We start from the raw sequence: 17,027 nt of genomic DNA, 5'->3' as shown, positions 1-17,027 counted from the left end.
TAGATGGCCCCGGTCCAGGTGGACGGCCCGCAGCTAAGAAACCCTGTGGGAGCTGGCCTTCGAAGGCCTTCCCCGGCCCGACACGGGCGAGCGCCCTCCCCCACGGGCTCAGGACCCCGTGACAAAGCAGCGACTGTCCTCTTCCTCAGTGTGACCCAGGGCTGGCTGGCCACCAGCATAAGACTCATGTGTTCCAAGGGAGAGGCACCCCTCCAGGTGTAAGGCCTCGGATCCACGTGGTGCCATCCCTGCAGGAGCTGACCCGGCTCCACGGGTGCCGTCCCTCCAGGAGCTGACCCCAGGACAGCCTCTGTCTGCTGCCCGTCCCCCCTTACACCCAGGCCCCCGGCCCCCCTGCCCTTCTCAGCAGGTTCCAGCTTCAGACTCCACCCTCCAGGCCTGGCCGAGCTGTGCCCACGGAGGGTAGGCCCACTCCCGACACCTCCCGCCCGACTCAGAACAGCAGCTCCTGCGCGATGCTCAGGGATCACATGACTGGCACCACGGACGAGAACAGGGGTCAGGTCAGGGACCCGGCCTGTGCCCACCTCACCCTGACTCCCAGTGTGGACCACACCGGGCACCCAGCCACCCAGGGCCTTTCAGGCCCCAGGCTCTGGCCGCCCGCACCCTCCTGTTGCTCCCGGGATGCTCACGCTCACCTCGGGCCACGGCGCCCACCAGGGTCAGCCCTCCCCCGCTGCCCCTGTAAGGCCTGGATGCAGGTCCCGCCCCAGACCTGCTTCTCCCTGTGCCCCCACCAAGACCCCCAGTGCCATGTCTCGCTCAGGGCCACTGCCTGGATCCGCGGCCCTGCTGCCTTGTCGCCTTCCCGACGGGCCCCGTGAGGTGGGGGCCGGTCTGCCCTCCCCGTGCTCACTGCTAGCCCACGGCCGGCAACAGGCAGACCTGTGAGTGGGTGGGGGCCGGGCCTGCCAGGAGGAGGCGGGATGCCCGGGAGGGTGGCTCCCGAGGGCTTGCTCGGCCTGAACCGTGACCCTCTGCAGGGCCACCAGGTGAGGGGGGGAGCCGGCCGGGGCAGGAGAGGCGGAGACGCAAGCCCGTTGCGGGCCTGCTTTGCCGCGTGTCCCCCCGCCTAACGGCCCAGGCCATGGAGCGGATCCCGGCGGGGGCAGTGGCGGCCCAGCCTTCAAGATGCCCGTGGCCCTGGGCGGCCCCTGGGGCTGGAGCGGCCTCGCGACGGCTTCTCCCACCACGGCCGCTTCCAAGCAGGAACGTGGTGCTGGGCCGTGGAAGGGCTTTCTCCCAGGTAACTCACGGGCCTGTGCGTGTGACTGTTCACACGTGTGTGCCCGGGGCCTCTAGACACCGGATTTCTGTTTTTGAAACAAGAGTCAATCCTGTCTATGCCGAAAACACAACTCCCCGACGTGTTCTGACTCGGCTCATTATCCAGCCATCCGAGATCGAGATGGCTCGCGAGCGTCCCGGGTGGGCGGTGAGGCTCTGCGCAGGGAGGCTCTTCTAGAAGCTGTTGCTCAGGCGCACGGCCACTCGGTGCAGCTCATTCCGCCCGGACCGAGCCTCTGCTCGCCCGTGGCCCCCTCTGGCCGCTGTGGTTTGGGGCCGCCATCCCCTAGGCGAGGCCACAGCCGTCCAGGCGGAGGTGGCGGCTGGTGGAGGGCCCCATTTTCCCGTCACGGCGGCTGTGGAGAGAGGCCCTGGGAGGCCCGCGGGCGTGGGGCAGGCCTGGCGTTCCTCCGGCGCGACCGCCGCTCCTCTCTCGGCCCTTCCCGAGCCCTGCCAGGCTCCCCTTCCAGCTGCCGCCCTCGGGAGGCACTGGGACCTCGGGGAACGTCGAGGGCTGCGGCGCACACCTCCAGCGTCCGCGGCCCCGTCTGCAGGGCGCTGCTACCTCGGTGACCACACGGGGCTTCCCGCACACGCCTTAGGAATTGGGGGATTCCATACACAGAGGGCGGGAGCTCACACCGTAGTGCTCAGGTGCCCAGTCAGGGTTACGTGAGCGACGCCTGAGGTCACCGCAACTTGACTACGTCTGGACCAGTCTGACTGTCGTCGGGACTCCTGGCTCGGACAATTATCGCAAGTTTAAAAACCGGTCTCAAGGGGAGAGAGGGTAACCGGGTAGGTGTCCTCGTAGCCATGAGAATGGGTCTTAAAACAGTGTTTAGCAGAAAACAAGAAGGAAACAGGACGACTTAGGCTATCACCGCTGCACGCTACACGCACTCCCGACGTGCGCCTGGCAACACAAAAGTGAACACGAAATAGTCAGAGGACTGCATCAGGGCGCGTCCGGGCGGGGGAGAGGCAGGTGTGAGGACAGCGAGGCACATTTCAGCAGAGGCCGGAGAGCACAGGGGGCCTGGGGGCACCGGTGATGAGGGCCCGACCCGAGGGGGGGCAGCCCCACCGGTGACCGGGGCCCAGGAGCAGCCGAGGAAGGGTCCGTGCGGGGAAGGCTCCAGGCCCTGCTGGCGACGCCCGCCCCTCTTTCGCCCAAAGGCCCCACATGTGCCTCGTCCCTCCCTTCTTGTCATCTGTCCCCCGACTCTGAAACCAGCTCAGGGACCTAGTGCAGCCGCCTGCTGGTGCGCTCCAGCCCTCTACCCCGGCTCGGGCGCAGATCACCCTCTCCCTGTCCATCGTCTCCAGTTCAGGGCACGCAGGTGCCAAAGGCCTGGTGGTGATGGCCGTGGGGCGGCCACGGATGCCGCACAGCCTGCTGGAGCACAGCCCACGCCGGAGCCTCTGTGACGGCCGGTGCTGCTGACTGAGGCCGTCTGGCCAGCTCCCGGTGACCCCTGAGGCCAGGGGGTTGCGGCTTCTGGACCTTGGCAGCCCTGACGACACATGGGGCCCGCAGGTTCTGCTCCCGCGCTGGAGGACAGCACTCAGGCCGCCGAGGTGCCACCCTGGGAGGAGCGGTGTTTCCCGGGGATCCCGCAGGACCCTGGGGACCGGGCCGACCTGCCCATCACACCTGCTGGCCTACACGCGGCCTCCTGCTCAGCTCCTCCCGCTGTCCGCGTCCTCGGAGGTTCCTTTCTGAACCTCTGGCTGGCCCCAGCCGAGGCCCTGCCCTCTGGGCGCAGCTGGCACCCATCTCGTTCCTGGACATTTGCTGCTGGGTTCCCATGGCCCCGTCCTGGGAGCTGGCGGCTCAGATCTCCCGCCCTCTGCACACGTCCTGCTCCGTGACCACCAGGGTGAGGCCTTTGGGTGTCCCCCTGACGCCCTTACAGCTGCCTTTCAGGGGACATTCCGCAGTCCACACCGTAAACACCCCGTGACTCGAGGGACAGAGTGCACCAGCACGCGCTTCTCCATGGGGAGCTGGGACGGGTCCCCTGCCCCGGGCCCGCGGTCCCCATGCTTCTCCCTATGGTTTCACCCCCGACATTCCCCCTACAAGGGCTGGGCTTTGAAAAACCCAGGAGCAAGAACAAATCTTGCCGTGTAAGCAGAGGACAGAAGAGCCTCGGTGAGGTGATGGGTCCCATGACGGGCAGGCTGGAGAGGGTCTCCGGGTCACACCCTGGACGGGCTACGGACCAGACCCACATGTGGCCGGTGGGGGGGGGGGTGGCTCTGGAGTCCTTCTGAGCCCACTAGGTCGCAGCCCCACGTCCGGGGATGGATATCTTGGGTGGCAGAAACGAGCCCCCCACCAGTGCAGGCGGCAGGGCCTGGACGGGGTAAGAGGAAGCCCCAGGGGACCCTGGCCCCGGCCCATTGGTGGGTTCTCGGCCACACTGCTCCAGGCTGTTCTGGATGCTTCTATGTGGGGAACACGGCCAGCTCCTGGGCCCGCCCCTCCACCCCAAGGGGCAGGCTGGGCAAGACTCATGCGTGACATCCAGACACCTGGTGTGACGGTGTAACTAGGTGGGCTCGGAGGCAGTCAGGTCATGGGGGTGGCACCCTCGTGATGGGTCAGCGCCTTACAAAGGTGACCCCACCAGGCTCCCTGCCCTCGGCCCCCAGGGAGGACACAGCGGGGCCTGTAGTCTGAAGAGCCGTTGCCCGCTGTGTGGCCCCAGACCCCAGCCCTCCGGCCTTCCAGGACTGTGAGCCGTGGACGGTCACTGCAGCCGGAACAGACGGGGCAGGCCTGGCTCTCCTGCCCGTGGCCCAGCGTCCACCCCGACGGCCTGGAGGGGGATGTGTGCAGGTGCCTCTGCTCCTGCTCCTGGTCACCCTTGCTGGCCGGGTCAAGGCCTCGGGCTGGGACAAGTCTGTGCCCAGAACTGGCGAGGCGGCACTGTCGTCATGGGGCGTTGGCCCCCGAGTGTGGCACCTCCCCCGCCCCGTTCCATGACTGTCCCTGCTGCTCCCCAGAGGGTCTGGGCAGCCACGGCGCCCGTGGTTCCGGGGCTGGCTCACGATTGCTCCAAGACGCCCTCCTGCTCCCCTCTTGCGAGCCCCCGGAGCCCCCGCAGCCAGCCCGCTCCCTGGAGCCCTTACTCTTCCTCCGCGACTGTCTGGTGTGACTTTCGTCTCCAGCGTTCCGGGCTCTTCCTTCCTTGCTGCTCTGGTCCACACGACACGGACGTGCTACGTCCTCTTTAAGGGCACTGAGGGCACTCTGGTTTTCCTTCGTGTCCCCACCTCTCCCAGAAGCCTGTCCCCCGAGCTGCCCTGTTTCACACTCAATCTCCCCGTGAAGTGCTCGCTTCCCAGGTGCAGGTAATCCTGGGTCACCTGTTCTCAGACGGAGGCCCTAAGGGCACGGGGAGATCCCGCACACGGTGGGCTATGAACTGTGGGCTCCCTGCCTGGTGTCCTCGTGTCGGCTTCCTTGGGGCTGGTCACCTCACAGGAGGGGTCTCACGTCTGCACGGGGCAGGGTCAGCACGCAGGGAGGCGGGAGGCAGGCAGGCGCCGCGCCCGTTCTGCTCCCGACGTTCATCCCAGCCAGGGAGCCCTGTGCCCTCTGCAGGCCCGGGGGTTGGCGGGCGTCTTGGGCCTCGGGCCCAGCCCCTGTTCTGACCACTCCACACCGTCCGCCCCAGGCCCAGGGTCTCCGTGGTGGCCGACCCCACAGTCAGTGGTCTCTGTCCCCAGCGCTGGAGGACACTTCCTGGCACCTGCCGCACCCCTGCTCTCCGGCCTCCAGGCTCTCCTGCCGCGGGGCCCTCTCCCATCTCCCACAGCCAGTTTTCACGTCTTCTGAAAGCCTGGTTACCACAGGGCGGGGGCGGGGGGCTCAGGAAGCAGCAAGGCTGCCACCCCGGGCGGGACACATGGGTTTCCTCCCAGCTGTCTGCTCCCTGCTCTCCAGACAAAGGCCACATCAACCCCGTCCGGTGGCCGGTGCCTCCAGGATTTCCCGCACAGAAGATGCGCTCCTTCGGGGTGAGGGCGTGAGCGCGTGGAGGAGCGAGTGCACACACACGTGGACGAACGGGGCGCCCTGCAGTGCGATCCGCCCAGGACGGCACGAGCACCACCTCTGGTGACACCGGAGAAGCCACCTGCCGTGTCTGTGCCAGTGGCCGGGAGGCTGGGGTGAGAAGTGCCCTGGGAGGGCCGCAAGCAGGGTGGGGCTGGTGCCCGGAGCCCCCCCACCTCGGCTGCAGATGCCCGAGTGTCCGCCAGCGCAGAGGCCCAGACCCTGCCCAGGCTGCCCCCCCGCCCCCGACAGCAGGCTCAGGGCAGGTGCATGAGTACCCCCACCCACTGGCCTCTGGTATGGATGCCATTCTAGAACATTCCGCAAATCCAGTGGTTGTCACACTTTCTACACCACGTGCCCGACACAGACATGGAGCCAGCCGCCCCCCCAGCCCCCAGCTCGGTACCTGGTGCAGGCGCCGCGCACAGGGCTGTCCCTGCCGCCACCGCTGCTGCCACCACCGCAGGGCCGGGGCCAAGGGGCGGGACCAGCGGGCGCAGGGCGGTAAAGGTAAAGAAGGCCTTGAAATACCTAGAAGTTTCTTACTGTCCAGTTTCTGCCTGTTGAGGGGGTTTGTGCCGTAGAGCAGGGTGTGCGCCTCCGAATGCACGGTCTGCAGCTCCTCCAGCGTGGCCTTCCGTCCGCGGATGCACTGTGGGGACAGAGGAAGAGGGGGTCACGTCTCCCCGGGCCGGAGGGCCGGCCTGCCCCAGAAATCATTCCTAGCACAGCAGCCCCCCAAAGGAAACCGATGAATTTTGTATCTACACGGGCACAAAATTATCTGGTTCCTGCAAAACAGAAAGTAAACAGCACCCAACGCGTTCAGAAATATTTAAAAAATGTTTTGGAGGGTTCACGCTTTAATGATAACTTTGAAGAACAGATTTAGACAGAAAATTCCAGCCTTCAACGCTTTAACCTTCCGTCACCCAAATGATTTGGCATCAAATTGCTACTTTGCCTTCCAGCTGCCGGGGTCTGTGCTTCGGTGGGGGCTGCACCCGGTGGGAGCCGTGCAGGGCGGCCCCCCGCGCACACCCAGCCCCGCAGGCCGCCGAGCCCCCCGCATCAGCCCCTCGCGGGGATCCGCGCTGGGCCTGAAGTCAGCTGCTCCAGCTCCGCGTCCGCGTCCGCCCAGTTTCCTTTGCTCTGGAGACTCCTCCCGTGGAAGCGGCAGGTTCTTTTCGCATTTCCCCAGGAACTAACATGAGGTCCATCCTTTAGCTGGGCTCTGCTTATTTAACCTCTAAAGGGGAAGGTGCTTTACGGAGCGAGGGGAAAGCCAGTGTCTCATGCCACCGTGGCCCTGAGGGCCGCAGCCCCACGCCGGGCGTCTACGGACCCTGGAGGCCGTGGTGCTGGTGGCCCAGGGGCTGCTCTCGCCCCCGCCACCTGGGCCACAACGGCTCACGGTGACAGCTTCCCAAGGACGCCCGAGGTCAGCGCCCCTGCACCTCGAGGACACCCGGCTCTGCGCTCCTGACGTCACCACGTGGAAGCTGCGTGCTTCACCCAGGCCTCTTCCCAACTGTCCTGCCAACTCAGGTCTGACCCCACGACCAGCAGACCCCTCGCCTCCTTGGATCTCCTGGGTCCTCTGGCTCAGGAGTGGTGGCACTTCCTGCTTCAGGGCCAAAGTGGGGCAGAGGGACTGGGGGTCCCACTCTCCCCAGGTGTTCAGAGAGGTCCAGGATCTCACTCCCCAGAGGGGTCGGGGGGGTCCCACTCTCCCAGATGTTCAGAGGGGTCGGGGGGATCTTACTCCCCAGGTGTTCAGAGGGGTCGGGGGGATCTTACTCCCCAGGTGTTCAGAGGGGTCGGGGGGATCTCACTCTCCCAGGTGTTCAGAGGGGTCGGGGGGATCTCACTCTCCAGGTGTTCAGAGGGGTCGGGGGGATCTTACTCCCCAGGTGTTCAGAGGGGTCGAGGGGATCTCACTCTCCCAGGTGTTCAGAGGGGTCAGGGGGATCTTACTCCCCAGGTGTTCAGAGGGGTCGGGGGGGTCTCACTCCCCAGGTGTTCAGAGGGGTCGGGGGTCTCACTCCCCAGGTGTTCAGAGGGTCAGGGGTCTCACTCCCCAGGTGTTCAGAGGGGTTGGGGGTCCCATTCCCCAGGTGTTCAGAGGGGTCGGGGGGATCTCACTCCCCAGGTGTTCAGAGGGGTCGGGGGTCTCACTCCCAGGTGTTCAGAGGGGTCGGGGGGTCTCACTCCCCAGGTGTTCAGAGGGGTCGGGGGGGTCTCACTCCCCAGGTGTTCAGAGGGGTCTGGTGGGGGGTCTCACTCCCCAGGTGTTCAGAGGGGGTTTCAGGTGTGGGGTCCTCATTCCCCAGGTGTTCAGAGGGGTCGGGGGGATCTCACTCCCCAGGTGTTCAGAGGGGGGGTCGGGGGGGGGTCTCACTCCCCAGGTGTTCAGAGGGCCCGGGGTCACTCCCAGGTGTGCCCGGTCACTCCCCAGGTGTCTGCTCCACTGTCTCGATCCTAAGGTCATTATCCGGCCTCCTGAGAAGCTCCCTGAGAGGCCCCTGGACTGAGGAGAGGCCTCAGGAAAGTAGAGCCTGTCACGGGGCGAGGTCCCGGGGGGGGGGGGGGAGGCAGGAGGGCGGGGAGACCTCCTCCTTGGGGTGTCCGCCAGGGCAATGCTGCCCCCCAGTGGTGCAGCCTCAGGTCAGGCCCCCAAACAGGCCTTGTCCTGCACTCCTCCTCCACAGGGGGGGGGGGGTGTCCTGTCCTCCAGGAGGGCCCCGGGGGCAGGAGGCAGGACCAGCTTCGGTGCCCCGCCCCTTCGAAATCACCCGTCACTGTACAACCAGTGAAGGGGCTCGCCTGAACCAAGTGACCTAAATTCCCAAACATCCCACTTCTGGAGCAGGTGGACGCACGGGGGGCTCTGCGGCCCCCACCGCCCCGGATGTGCCTGCGCAGGGCCTGGCGAGGTGGGCCCGGGGCTGGGACAGGCGGGAATGAGCAGTCCTCACCTGCGGGGCGCTGGCTTTCCCAGGTCACCCCACACCCATCCCCGCCCCCGTGGTGGCCCAGTTTGCCTGTGGGGCAGGTGGGGCTGCCGTCGCGCCCCCCCCCCCCACAGAGCCCAGAGCGCAAGGGTCCTTGTGGTGGCCGCACACCCGGGCAAAGGGCAGTCGGGCTGCTCCGGGGAAACGCGGCCCCCGCCCGCAAGGACACAGGAAGCTCAGGAGGTGCCTCAGTGGGACCTCCCGTCCCTGGGGCCGGGGCTCTGCTGCAGCCGAGAGTGAGTTCCAGGCCCCGGGACAGGGGCAGCAGGGGCAGGGGGCAGGGGCTCGGCCCTCGTCTGAGAACAACGGGGCACCAGCACCCCCGGGCAGCAGGGAGATGGCCGGCCGGCCAGAACCTTCTCACTGGACGGGCGGGTGCAGGGTGCGGGCCGAGCCCAACCGGACTCTGCGTCCCACGGTCCCTGCTGCCGCCCTGCAGCAACGCCACTCCTGGGGGAGCCCTCCAAGCCCCAAGGCCCCCTGCACCCTCCAAGCAGCTTTTGGAAATACTCAAGTAAGAGAACTTTTAACAAAAAGCCAACAGGGCAGATTTCCTTCGTGGCCTCCAGAAGGTGCCCTGGGGACTGAGGCCGGAGGACGGGCTGGCCGCGCGGCCCTGGTGCCAACGGGCAGCATGGCCTAGAGGGGCTTCTCCAGGGACTCGACCAGAAGGAAAACAAGCAGCCGTGGAGTTCAGCAAGTGGTGGGCGAGGGTGGGGACAGCACGTAATGGGGGGACCAGGGGGACAGGACGGGGGCAGGAGGATGGGGGACAGGATGGGAGGGGGGTAGGACAGGGGAGCAGGATGGGGGCAGAAGGACAGGAGGATGGAGGATGGGGGACAAGACGGAGTGGGGCAGGAAGACAGGGGGGCAGAAGGATGGGGGGCAGGATGGGGGACAGGATGGAGGGGAGCAGGAGGACGCAGGGACAGGACAGAGGTGAGCTTCCCCGAAGGGAGGACCTGGGTGTAGGGAAAGCAGCCCCCTGGGCGGATGCCCCTGGTGGAACTGCTCACAGCCCCCCGCCCCCGGCCTGGGCCCCGCTTACCTCACACTTGCCCCGGAGCCCCGTCTCCTGCAGCCGAGACCAGATGCTCTGGATCCTGCCGGCGTGCTCGGGGTGGCTGTTGGTGTTCCCGCAGGTACACTGGTGCTTCAGCATCAGGGTGTCGTACACGAGGCCTGGACAACGGGGGGGCCCAGCCACGGTCAGGGGGCTGTCGGGGGTCCCCGGCAGCTGCCCACCACCCACCCGGGACGCTGCCTGGCTGGGGCCCACCACTGCGTCCTGGCAGGGGACAGTGGCCAACGGCGTCCCGTCCACCAGGACGATGTGTCAGACAGATCCACGTTCCCCAGAGGCCAAGGGCGGCGAAGAGATGGAGGCCGAGGCAGGCGTCCTGCTCACGGCAGGTGCCGGGGGTCCCTGGCCGGGGGAGCAAGGCAAGGAGAACGACCCGGGAAGCCACCGCCCCCACTCCCCAAGCTGTGTGGCCCCCACGTGGCAGGGCTGTGCTGTCTTCCCAAATTAAGAGCTTTAGCCCCAAATCCAAGTCCATCCTGTCAGGGAGCGGAACCCACGAAGCAGCGCTGCTGCTGATCTGAGTCCCCTGTGAGGTTCTGGGGTCACAACCAAGAGAGACCCTGGAACCTTAGAAACTTCCAGGGCAGTCGGGACACCTGCGTGACACACGCACGAACAGGCCAACACCAGGGTGTTCAAAGGGACGTAACCGAGTCCAGAACCTGTGCTAAGTCCCCGTCTGCAGCGGGCCTGGCGGGGGGGGATCGGGACCAGGGACCCGAGGCAACGGGGCTGCCCCCAGAGAGGGTCACCCAGCCCGGGCTCTGCGGCAGGGGGAACGGGGAGGCTCCTGCAGGGGTGAGGCAGCGAGGACAGCCCCACCCCGAAGGCGAGAGCCTGGGCCGGCCTCACACCCTGGGGCCTGAGACCCTCGAGCCCCCCGGGCCGTGTGGGCCCCACACGAAGGGCCGATGAGGAAGGACGAGCTCACTGTCCCTGCGGCCCACGGACAGGCAGCGGCCCAGCCCGCCGGCTTGTCTCCGGAGGGAACATTCTCCGGCAAAGGCAAGGTGGGCTCTGGGCCAAGGGAGACGGCGGCATCAAGAAGCGGGAGGTGGGAAGGGGGCCTCAGTGACCGACGCATCTGGTCCCCTGGCCGGGCCCAGGCCAGGTGTGGGCCACAGGTGCTCAGCGCCGGACCCCCAGCCCCCCAGCCCCTGGGCATACCTGTGGTGAACCCTGTTTGGGGGCTGCACCCCACCCCCAGCCCCCCAGCCCCTGCGCATACCTGTGGTGAACCTCGGTTTGGTGGGCGGCTCCTGCACGGACATGGGGAAGGTGGCAGACGCCGGGGAGGACTGCGCCCGCGACAGAGGCCGGTGGCCGCCAAAGGACACGGGGATGCCAGCGGCCTCCATGGACGCCTGGTAGTTTCTCAGCTGGTGGATCCGCTGCTGTTCCAGAAGGAGGGCTTGCTGGGGAGGGGAGACGCGGGGTTTGGGTGCTGCCAGGAAACCGCGGCTCGCGTCCAGCAACCCACGTGCCTGACCGTTGGCTCTCGCGGGCGCGCAGCCCCGGGCTCGGCAGCCCACGGAGCCCCCGCCTGCAGGCACCCCCGGCCGGCCCCGCCCAGGAGGAGCTGCTCCACGTGCCAGACACGTGCGTGGGAGCACATCCCGGAGTGGGAACTCGGACTCCACGGCTGGGTCCCCGCCTCTCCCCCCACGCCCCCACCCGAGGGCAGCAAGACGCTGGCTGAGTGAGCAACACACGTCTGGTCGGGTTCCAGCCACCCGGGGTCGGCCGGCCGCGCCTCTCTGAGGGGGACCCAGATGGACGGTCCCCAGGACCTCCGCCACCTCAACAGAAATCAGCAGAGCAAAAAAGGATGCAACTTCGCGAAAAACTCCTTTTCACAGAACGTGTGTTTCTATGACAAGAGTTGGTTTTGGTAAGAGCGCGACACCGCCAGGACCCCAAACAGGCAGTTTAGCAACTAAGGGAGCTCCGGCGCGTCCGGGCGGGGACAGCCGCTGCCCCACGCAGGCCTGCGCGCCCTCTGACCAGCACCGGGCCACGAGCCAGGCCGAGGCTTCAGGGACGGATCTCACATGCGGGGCCCTGCAGGGAAGCAGGTGCGCAGCGGCCGTGCGGCCCCCGAGGGACATGGGGCCTCCCTGCCCACCCGCCCGACTTCCCTGCCTCAACGGTGCAGCGGGAAGGGGCAGGGAGGGAGAGAACCCGACAGGTGCCCGAGCCCCCACGGGCCTGGATCCAGGCGCCTGGAGCCCCGAGAGTCCGGTCCCCGACGCCGGTCACGGAACGCTGGAGGCCTCGACTGGCGCCAGCTGCCACACGAGCCACCAGGGGCCCCGAGGCCGCTCTGCTCACTAGTATTCCTGGATGCAGAGAACAAGCGTCCCTAACGAACGTCCTGGGTCTGAGCAGGGTAAGGATCGTTTTCTAAATAAAGGCCGAGCGCTCCATCACCCGCGAGACCCCAGCCCTGAACGCTGCGGGGAGCACGCTCCGCTCCCCCGCAGGCTTCCCGGTCGCGCTCCGCTGCCGAGGCCGTGGCCCCACAGCGGTCCGGGACGGCCAGGCCCGCCGGGGCGCGATGTGCACCCAGCAACGGCAGCGCTTCCCCCGACACGAGCTCCCGCGCTCCGGTCCTCGGGGGAGCAGAGGCGGGCGCCCGGCGGGCCGGACCGCGGCCCACACGTCAGAGCCGGAGCGGCTCGGGCGAGGAACAGGAGTCGGCAAGCACCGGCCGCCCGCAGCACCCCGCCCCCGGCCTGCCGTCAGGAGCAAGCAGCCTCCCTGCGGCCTCCAACACGGGGCCTCCGACTCCCGGGCTGGCCGTGCTGGTGTCTCGCGGACACGGCGGTTTTCCTTTTCATTATAAATTGATAAGTCATCAGATTTATTCACGCGTCACCTGTGAGTTTGGTTAACACGTGTCAGTGTCTGGGACTGGGTCCGCGTGTCACGGTTCTTCCGGCTCTTTTATGACATCGGTCACCACGGCCTCTGGGGCCGTAAAGGCCCTGCCTGCCTTCCTGATCAACGAAGACATCGACGTGCCTCCTCCTACCCTTCACGCCGCCGCCCAGTCCTACTGACACTGGGTAGCGCCTGCATTTACGTCAGCTCACGGCGCGCACGCCTGAGACCGTTATCTGTAGGGACTCGGGCGGGCGGGCGGGCGGGCGTCCGGCTGGAATACGGGCGCACAGATGCCCACGGCGGGCGAGGGCCAGGACTAGACGTCACAGCCCACCCGGGTCCAGGCCGGACAGGAAGGGAAGAGGCCGCTCGGAGCCCATGCCTGCCAGCCCCAGGACGCTGCCCCTGGGGGCCCGTGGGACCAAGGCCCGGCCTCCTGGCCTCTCCCCCGGCCGCCCCGGGCAGCCCAGTCACCTGTCTGAAGAGCAGCTCCTGCTCCGTGGGCTGGCGCTGGCCCGGCTCCACCTCCCGCGGGGGCTCCGCCTCCTCGTCGTCGCTCTCGATGGGCTCCTGCTTCACCTGCACCCCGGCCAGGGCGTGCGCCTCCTTCTGCCCCGACAGCCGGTCCAGGTAGGGCTCCTCCAGGAGGGCCTGGTGCTCGCGAAGCTCCTCCTCCGTCTCCTCGGGGTGGCTCTCGGGCTGCCGGGCTGGCTCGTTCTGCTTGGGGATAATCTACAAGGCAGAGGTGAGGGGTGAGGGTGACGGACACGACGGGACAGAGAAGGGGCGTCACGAGCTGCACAGCTCCGAGCAAGGGCGCAGTACCCCGAGGGATGCTGGATATCCCGAGCTAAGGCCTGCGGGCGCCGTTCACGAGCCCACAACCTGGGCACAGGGCACCATCTGCCCAGGACGGCGATGGACCGGCGTGGGGAGCGCATCTGTTGGGCACCGTGTGCCCAGCGCATGGAGGTCACAGGTGTGGAGCTGGGGCTGCACCTGGGGAGTGGCCTGTGGCTTTGAGCAAATGCGACCCTCTCCAGAGCCCGGACGTGGGTCTCCGTGGAGGAGCCGCAGGGCCATGGAGAATGGTCTCCCGCCACATTCTGCGTAGCGCCCGGTGGCGCCCTCTCCTTCCTCTTGTGCATCGGCCCGGGCTGGGAGTGCAGGTCCCCCCGGAGGCCTGACCCTCAGCGGGCGCCACGGGATGGCGAGAGCCCAGGGGCAGGGGGGCAGGGCTGGCGGAACAGGGACCTGCCAGGCTCCCTCTCTGGCCTTCCCAGCCGCCTGGGAGGAGGGCGTCTGCCTAGAGGCCTCCAGGCCCCTCTAGGGACTCAGGACACTCGGGGCTTCCACGAGGGCGGCCGGTCAGGAAGGATTCCTGGCCCTGCTGTCCTGGGAGCTCTGGGCAGGGGCAGGGGCACCTGAGCTGCCACCATCTCCCTGGAGCTCAGCCTCCAGGCCGCGGTACAGAGGGAGTCGGGGCGGCCGTGGCCACAGCAGCGGCCTCCCCGTGATGCAGGGCGCACAGCTGCGGGGCTGTGGCTCAGTGGTGACCAGACGCCCGTGGGCTCAGGCTATTGGGCCGTGCAGAGGCCTGTCGCTGCCTCGGAAACGCACTTGTGCCGTGGGCTGGCCGCACCACGGCGCTGGCTCGGGGCGAGGCTCCCGCGGGCAAGTGCAGCTGCCAACCCGACGAGCAGCCCGGCTCTCCGTCCTCCAACGCCCTTAGGACCTCCGGTGCCCTTTTATGGCTTCAGTGAGGCCTGTATTCGGAAAAACGCATTCCCTGAAGGCCAGCCTGCAGCTGGGGCCAGAACAGAGACCACTGGCCGGGCTCGTGGTCAGACCACCCCAAGGTCTCGGGTTCAACACTGAGAAGGCTGGGGTACACGGCCGAGCCTGGGCGCCTCGGGGCTGGAGCACTGTGTGGGGTCAGCGGCGGGCAGGACTGCGCCCCAAGCAAAGCCACCGTCTGGTGGCACCCATCCTCCAGAAAGCTCCCCCGCCTGGCAAAGCCTCACCAAACACTGCTGCACGTGAGGCTCGGGGCACAGACGACCCATGGAGCACTGGGGGTTGCTCCAGCTCGGGCCACAGCCGGAGAGCACAGCCAGGCCTGCGTCTGTCCCTCCTGCTCACAGAGACTCCTGGGCCCGGGCTGGGGGTCCCTTGGCTAGGGACCTTGGGCAACCCGAAGCGGCCGCGCGGGGCTGCTCTGCCTAAGGGCACGTCGGGGCCGCGGCCGTGCCAGGAGGCCGGGGGAGGACCAGCCGCACACCGTGCAGGGAATGGCTGCGATGCCCAGCGCGCCCCGAGCAGGGTGGCCGGGTGGGCGGCCTCAGAGGTACCCAGGGCTGGGCGCCCTGCCGTCGGGTGGTGAGCCCGTTGGGAACTCGTTCCCCCAACGAAGGGCGGAAGCACTGGTGCCAGACGGCACTAGGTAACGTCGTGGGCTCCCCGAGATCCCCGCAGCACGTCGCGGAAACACTTCCATCAGCTGTCGTTCAGTCTCGCCATCAATCATGTAACAGGATCCCGAGAGATGACCCAGTTTCTAAATCCTCCTTTGCAAGAACACGCCAGGAACGAACAGGTGCTTCCCGTCTTCCTGATGCCTCCCACCCTCTCAGTCGGAGAGTGACACACGGAAACGAGGGAGCCACAGTCGGTGCCGGGAGGGTGGATGCGCGGGGCCTCCGACACTGGGAGTGAACAGACTGGGGGTCCCCGTTCGCCCCCGGGGAGCACGTGCCTTTGCTGTCCAGGTGAGGGTGGGGGGCCGGGGGGGCAGCCCGGCTCCATGGGGGCCTTGGCCGGGCCTGTGCTGGGGCCTCGCTCCTGCCGCGTGTCCCCCGCCACCCTGCAGTGGGGGCACCACCCTAGGCTCGCTCGGGCCGCCGCCAGCCACCATCGTCAAGGCACTACGCACGGCTGCTCTTTCCTGCTCCAAACAGCTCTGTGGGTGGCTCTCAGGATGGCGCGGGTGCGCACAGTCCTCAGCACTGTTGGCCACCGGGCGGGTACGTGCAGGTACCAGGGGCATGCAGAAGGTGCCCTCGGGGCTCCGTGTCATCGTAGGGGGCTCTCGGGCTTGCTCACAGGAGTGAGTACCCCAGGGCCCGAGGAGGCCCCACACGCCGAGACGCCCACCCCCAGCCCCTGGCCTATGTTCCGGCTGCACGCGCCGTTCCCCGTCCCACCACGCGTGCCGCAGCCTGGGCTCCATGGCTCCTCTCCCGGCCCCGGGCTCCCTGGAGCTCCGCCAGCGGCCGCCGCACCCGCACACCCACCTTGTTCATGTGCAGCTGCTGCTGGAAGTGCTGCTTGTGCTTCTCCAGGAACTGCTGGTGCTGCTGCTGGATCACCAGGTGCTGCAGGGCCGGCGCGTTCTGGGGCAGCGGCGCCGACTGGGTGCGCCCCAGCGGGCGGTGCTGCCGCAGCTTGTGCATGGACGGGGACACGCGGTCCGCACCCACCAGAGGCTGCGCGTGCAGGGGCAGCGCGCCCAGGCCTGAAAGACAGCGGGCTGAGGGTAACACGGGGGCAGACGGCGGGGGCGGGGCTGTCGGGGGCCCCCGAGAGCTGCCGTGCCCCTGCCCCTCCCCACAGCCCCGGCGCCCACCGTCACGAGCTGTGAGCCTGAGCTGTGAGCACGGGCTTCGGGGAGCAGGGCCGCCGTGTGCAGGCGGCTCTCCCGACACCCAGGCCCCTGCCAGCACCGGGCACTTCCAAGTGACGTGCTCCGAGCCACCGCCCACCCACCGGGGGCCCCATGTCACCCCCAGACACCCCGGGCCCTAGAGATGCACTTCCAGGGCTTGTTTTGGCCTGAGCAGTACCACAGGCGGCCGGAGTGTGTCCCGGAAGGCCCTGGAGATGGCCCTTCCCTGCTGAGCCGGAAACCACGTTGTGAGGGAACAAAACGGCCTCAGGATCAGATCTTTTAAGGGTCTTTTCAAGCGGTGACGTCACAAACAAAGACGGCATCAACGCGTGTGAAAATCCTGAGGCGTCTCGTCAAGACCTTCTACTGGTTCCTGTAAAGGTTCTGCCCACACCTACCTGCCCGCCAGCTGCCTACCGACCTGCCCACCTACCTGCCCACGCCTACCTGCCTGTCAGCTGCTCACCTACCTGCCTGTGCCTACCTGCCTGTCAGCTGCCCACCTACCTGCCTGCCAGCTGCCTACCTGCCCACCTACCTGCCCGTGCCTACCCGCCTGCCAGCTGCCCACCTACCTGCCTGCCTACCTGCCCACCTACCTGCCCGTGCCTACCCGCCTGCCAGCTGCCCACCTACCTGCCTGCCAGCTGCCCACCTACCTGCCTGCCTACCTGCCCACCTACCTGCCTGCCTACCTGCCCATCTACCTGCCCACGCCTACCTGCCTGTCAGCTGCCCACCTACCTGCCCGTGCCTACCTGCCTGTCAGCTGCCCACCTACCTGCCCGCCAGCTGCCTACCTGCCCACCTACCTGCCCCTGCCTACCTGCCTGCCAGCTGCCCACCTAGCTGCCTGCTAGCTGTCCGCCTACCTGCCCATGCCTACCTGCCTGCCAGCTTCCTACCTACCTGCCCGCCTACCTGCCCACCAGCTGCCTCAAGCACCTGTGCCTGGACTGAAGGTTTAGGAATCTGTATGGATACGTGGTC

General features: G+C 67.6%; 1 protein-coding gene across 6 annotated transcripts in view; it reads right to left on the bottom strand.

Annotated features, from left to right (window-relative positions):
- Nucleotides 1-17,027, bottom strand: part of HDAC4 (histone deacetylase 4) — a 276,590-nt gene that overhangs the window by 34,068 nt on the left and 225,495 nt on the right. For 5 of the 6 annotated variants that reach the window (XM_055300503.1, XM_055300499.1, XM_055300504.1 and 2 more), the window contains 5 exons: nucleotides 15,664-15,884; nucleotides 12,845-13,102; nucleotides 10,713-10,899; nucleotides 9,449-9,582; nucleotides 5,915-6,035 (listed from right to left, as the gene is read on the bottom strand). In XM_055300503.1, the coding sequence (XP_055156478.1) occupies nucleotides 5,915-6,035; nucleotides 9,449-9,582; nucleotides 10,713-10,899; nucleotides 12,845-13,102; nucleotides 15,664-15,884 (921 nt within the window). The remainder of the gene's footprint in view (nucleotides 1-5,914; nucleotides 6,036-9,448; nucleotides 9,583-10,712; nucleotides 10,900-12,844; nucleotides 13,103-15,663; nucleotides 15,885-17,027) is intronic. The other variant, XM_055300505.1, reaches the window with a different exon arrangement.

Source organism: Nyctereutes procyonoides, unplaced genomic scaffold (genome assembly GCF_905146905.1).
Source record: "Nyctereutes procyonoides isolate TBG_1078 unplaced genomic scaffold, NYPRO_anot_genome, whole genome shotgun sequence".
NCBI classification, from domain to species: Eukaryota; Metazoa; Chordata; class Mammalia; order Carnivora; family Canidae; genus Nyctereutes; species Nyctereutes procyonoides.
The sequence above is the reverse complement of the archived record's forward strand: the minus strand, read 5'-3'. Positions and strand labels throughout refer to the sequence as shown.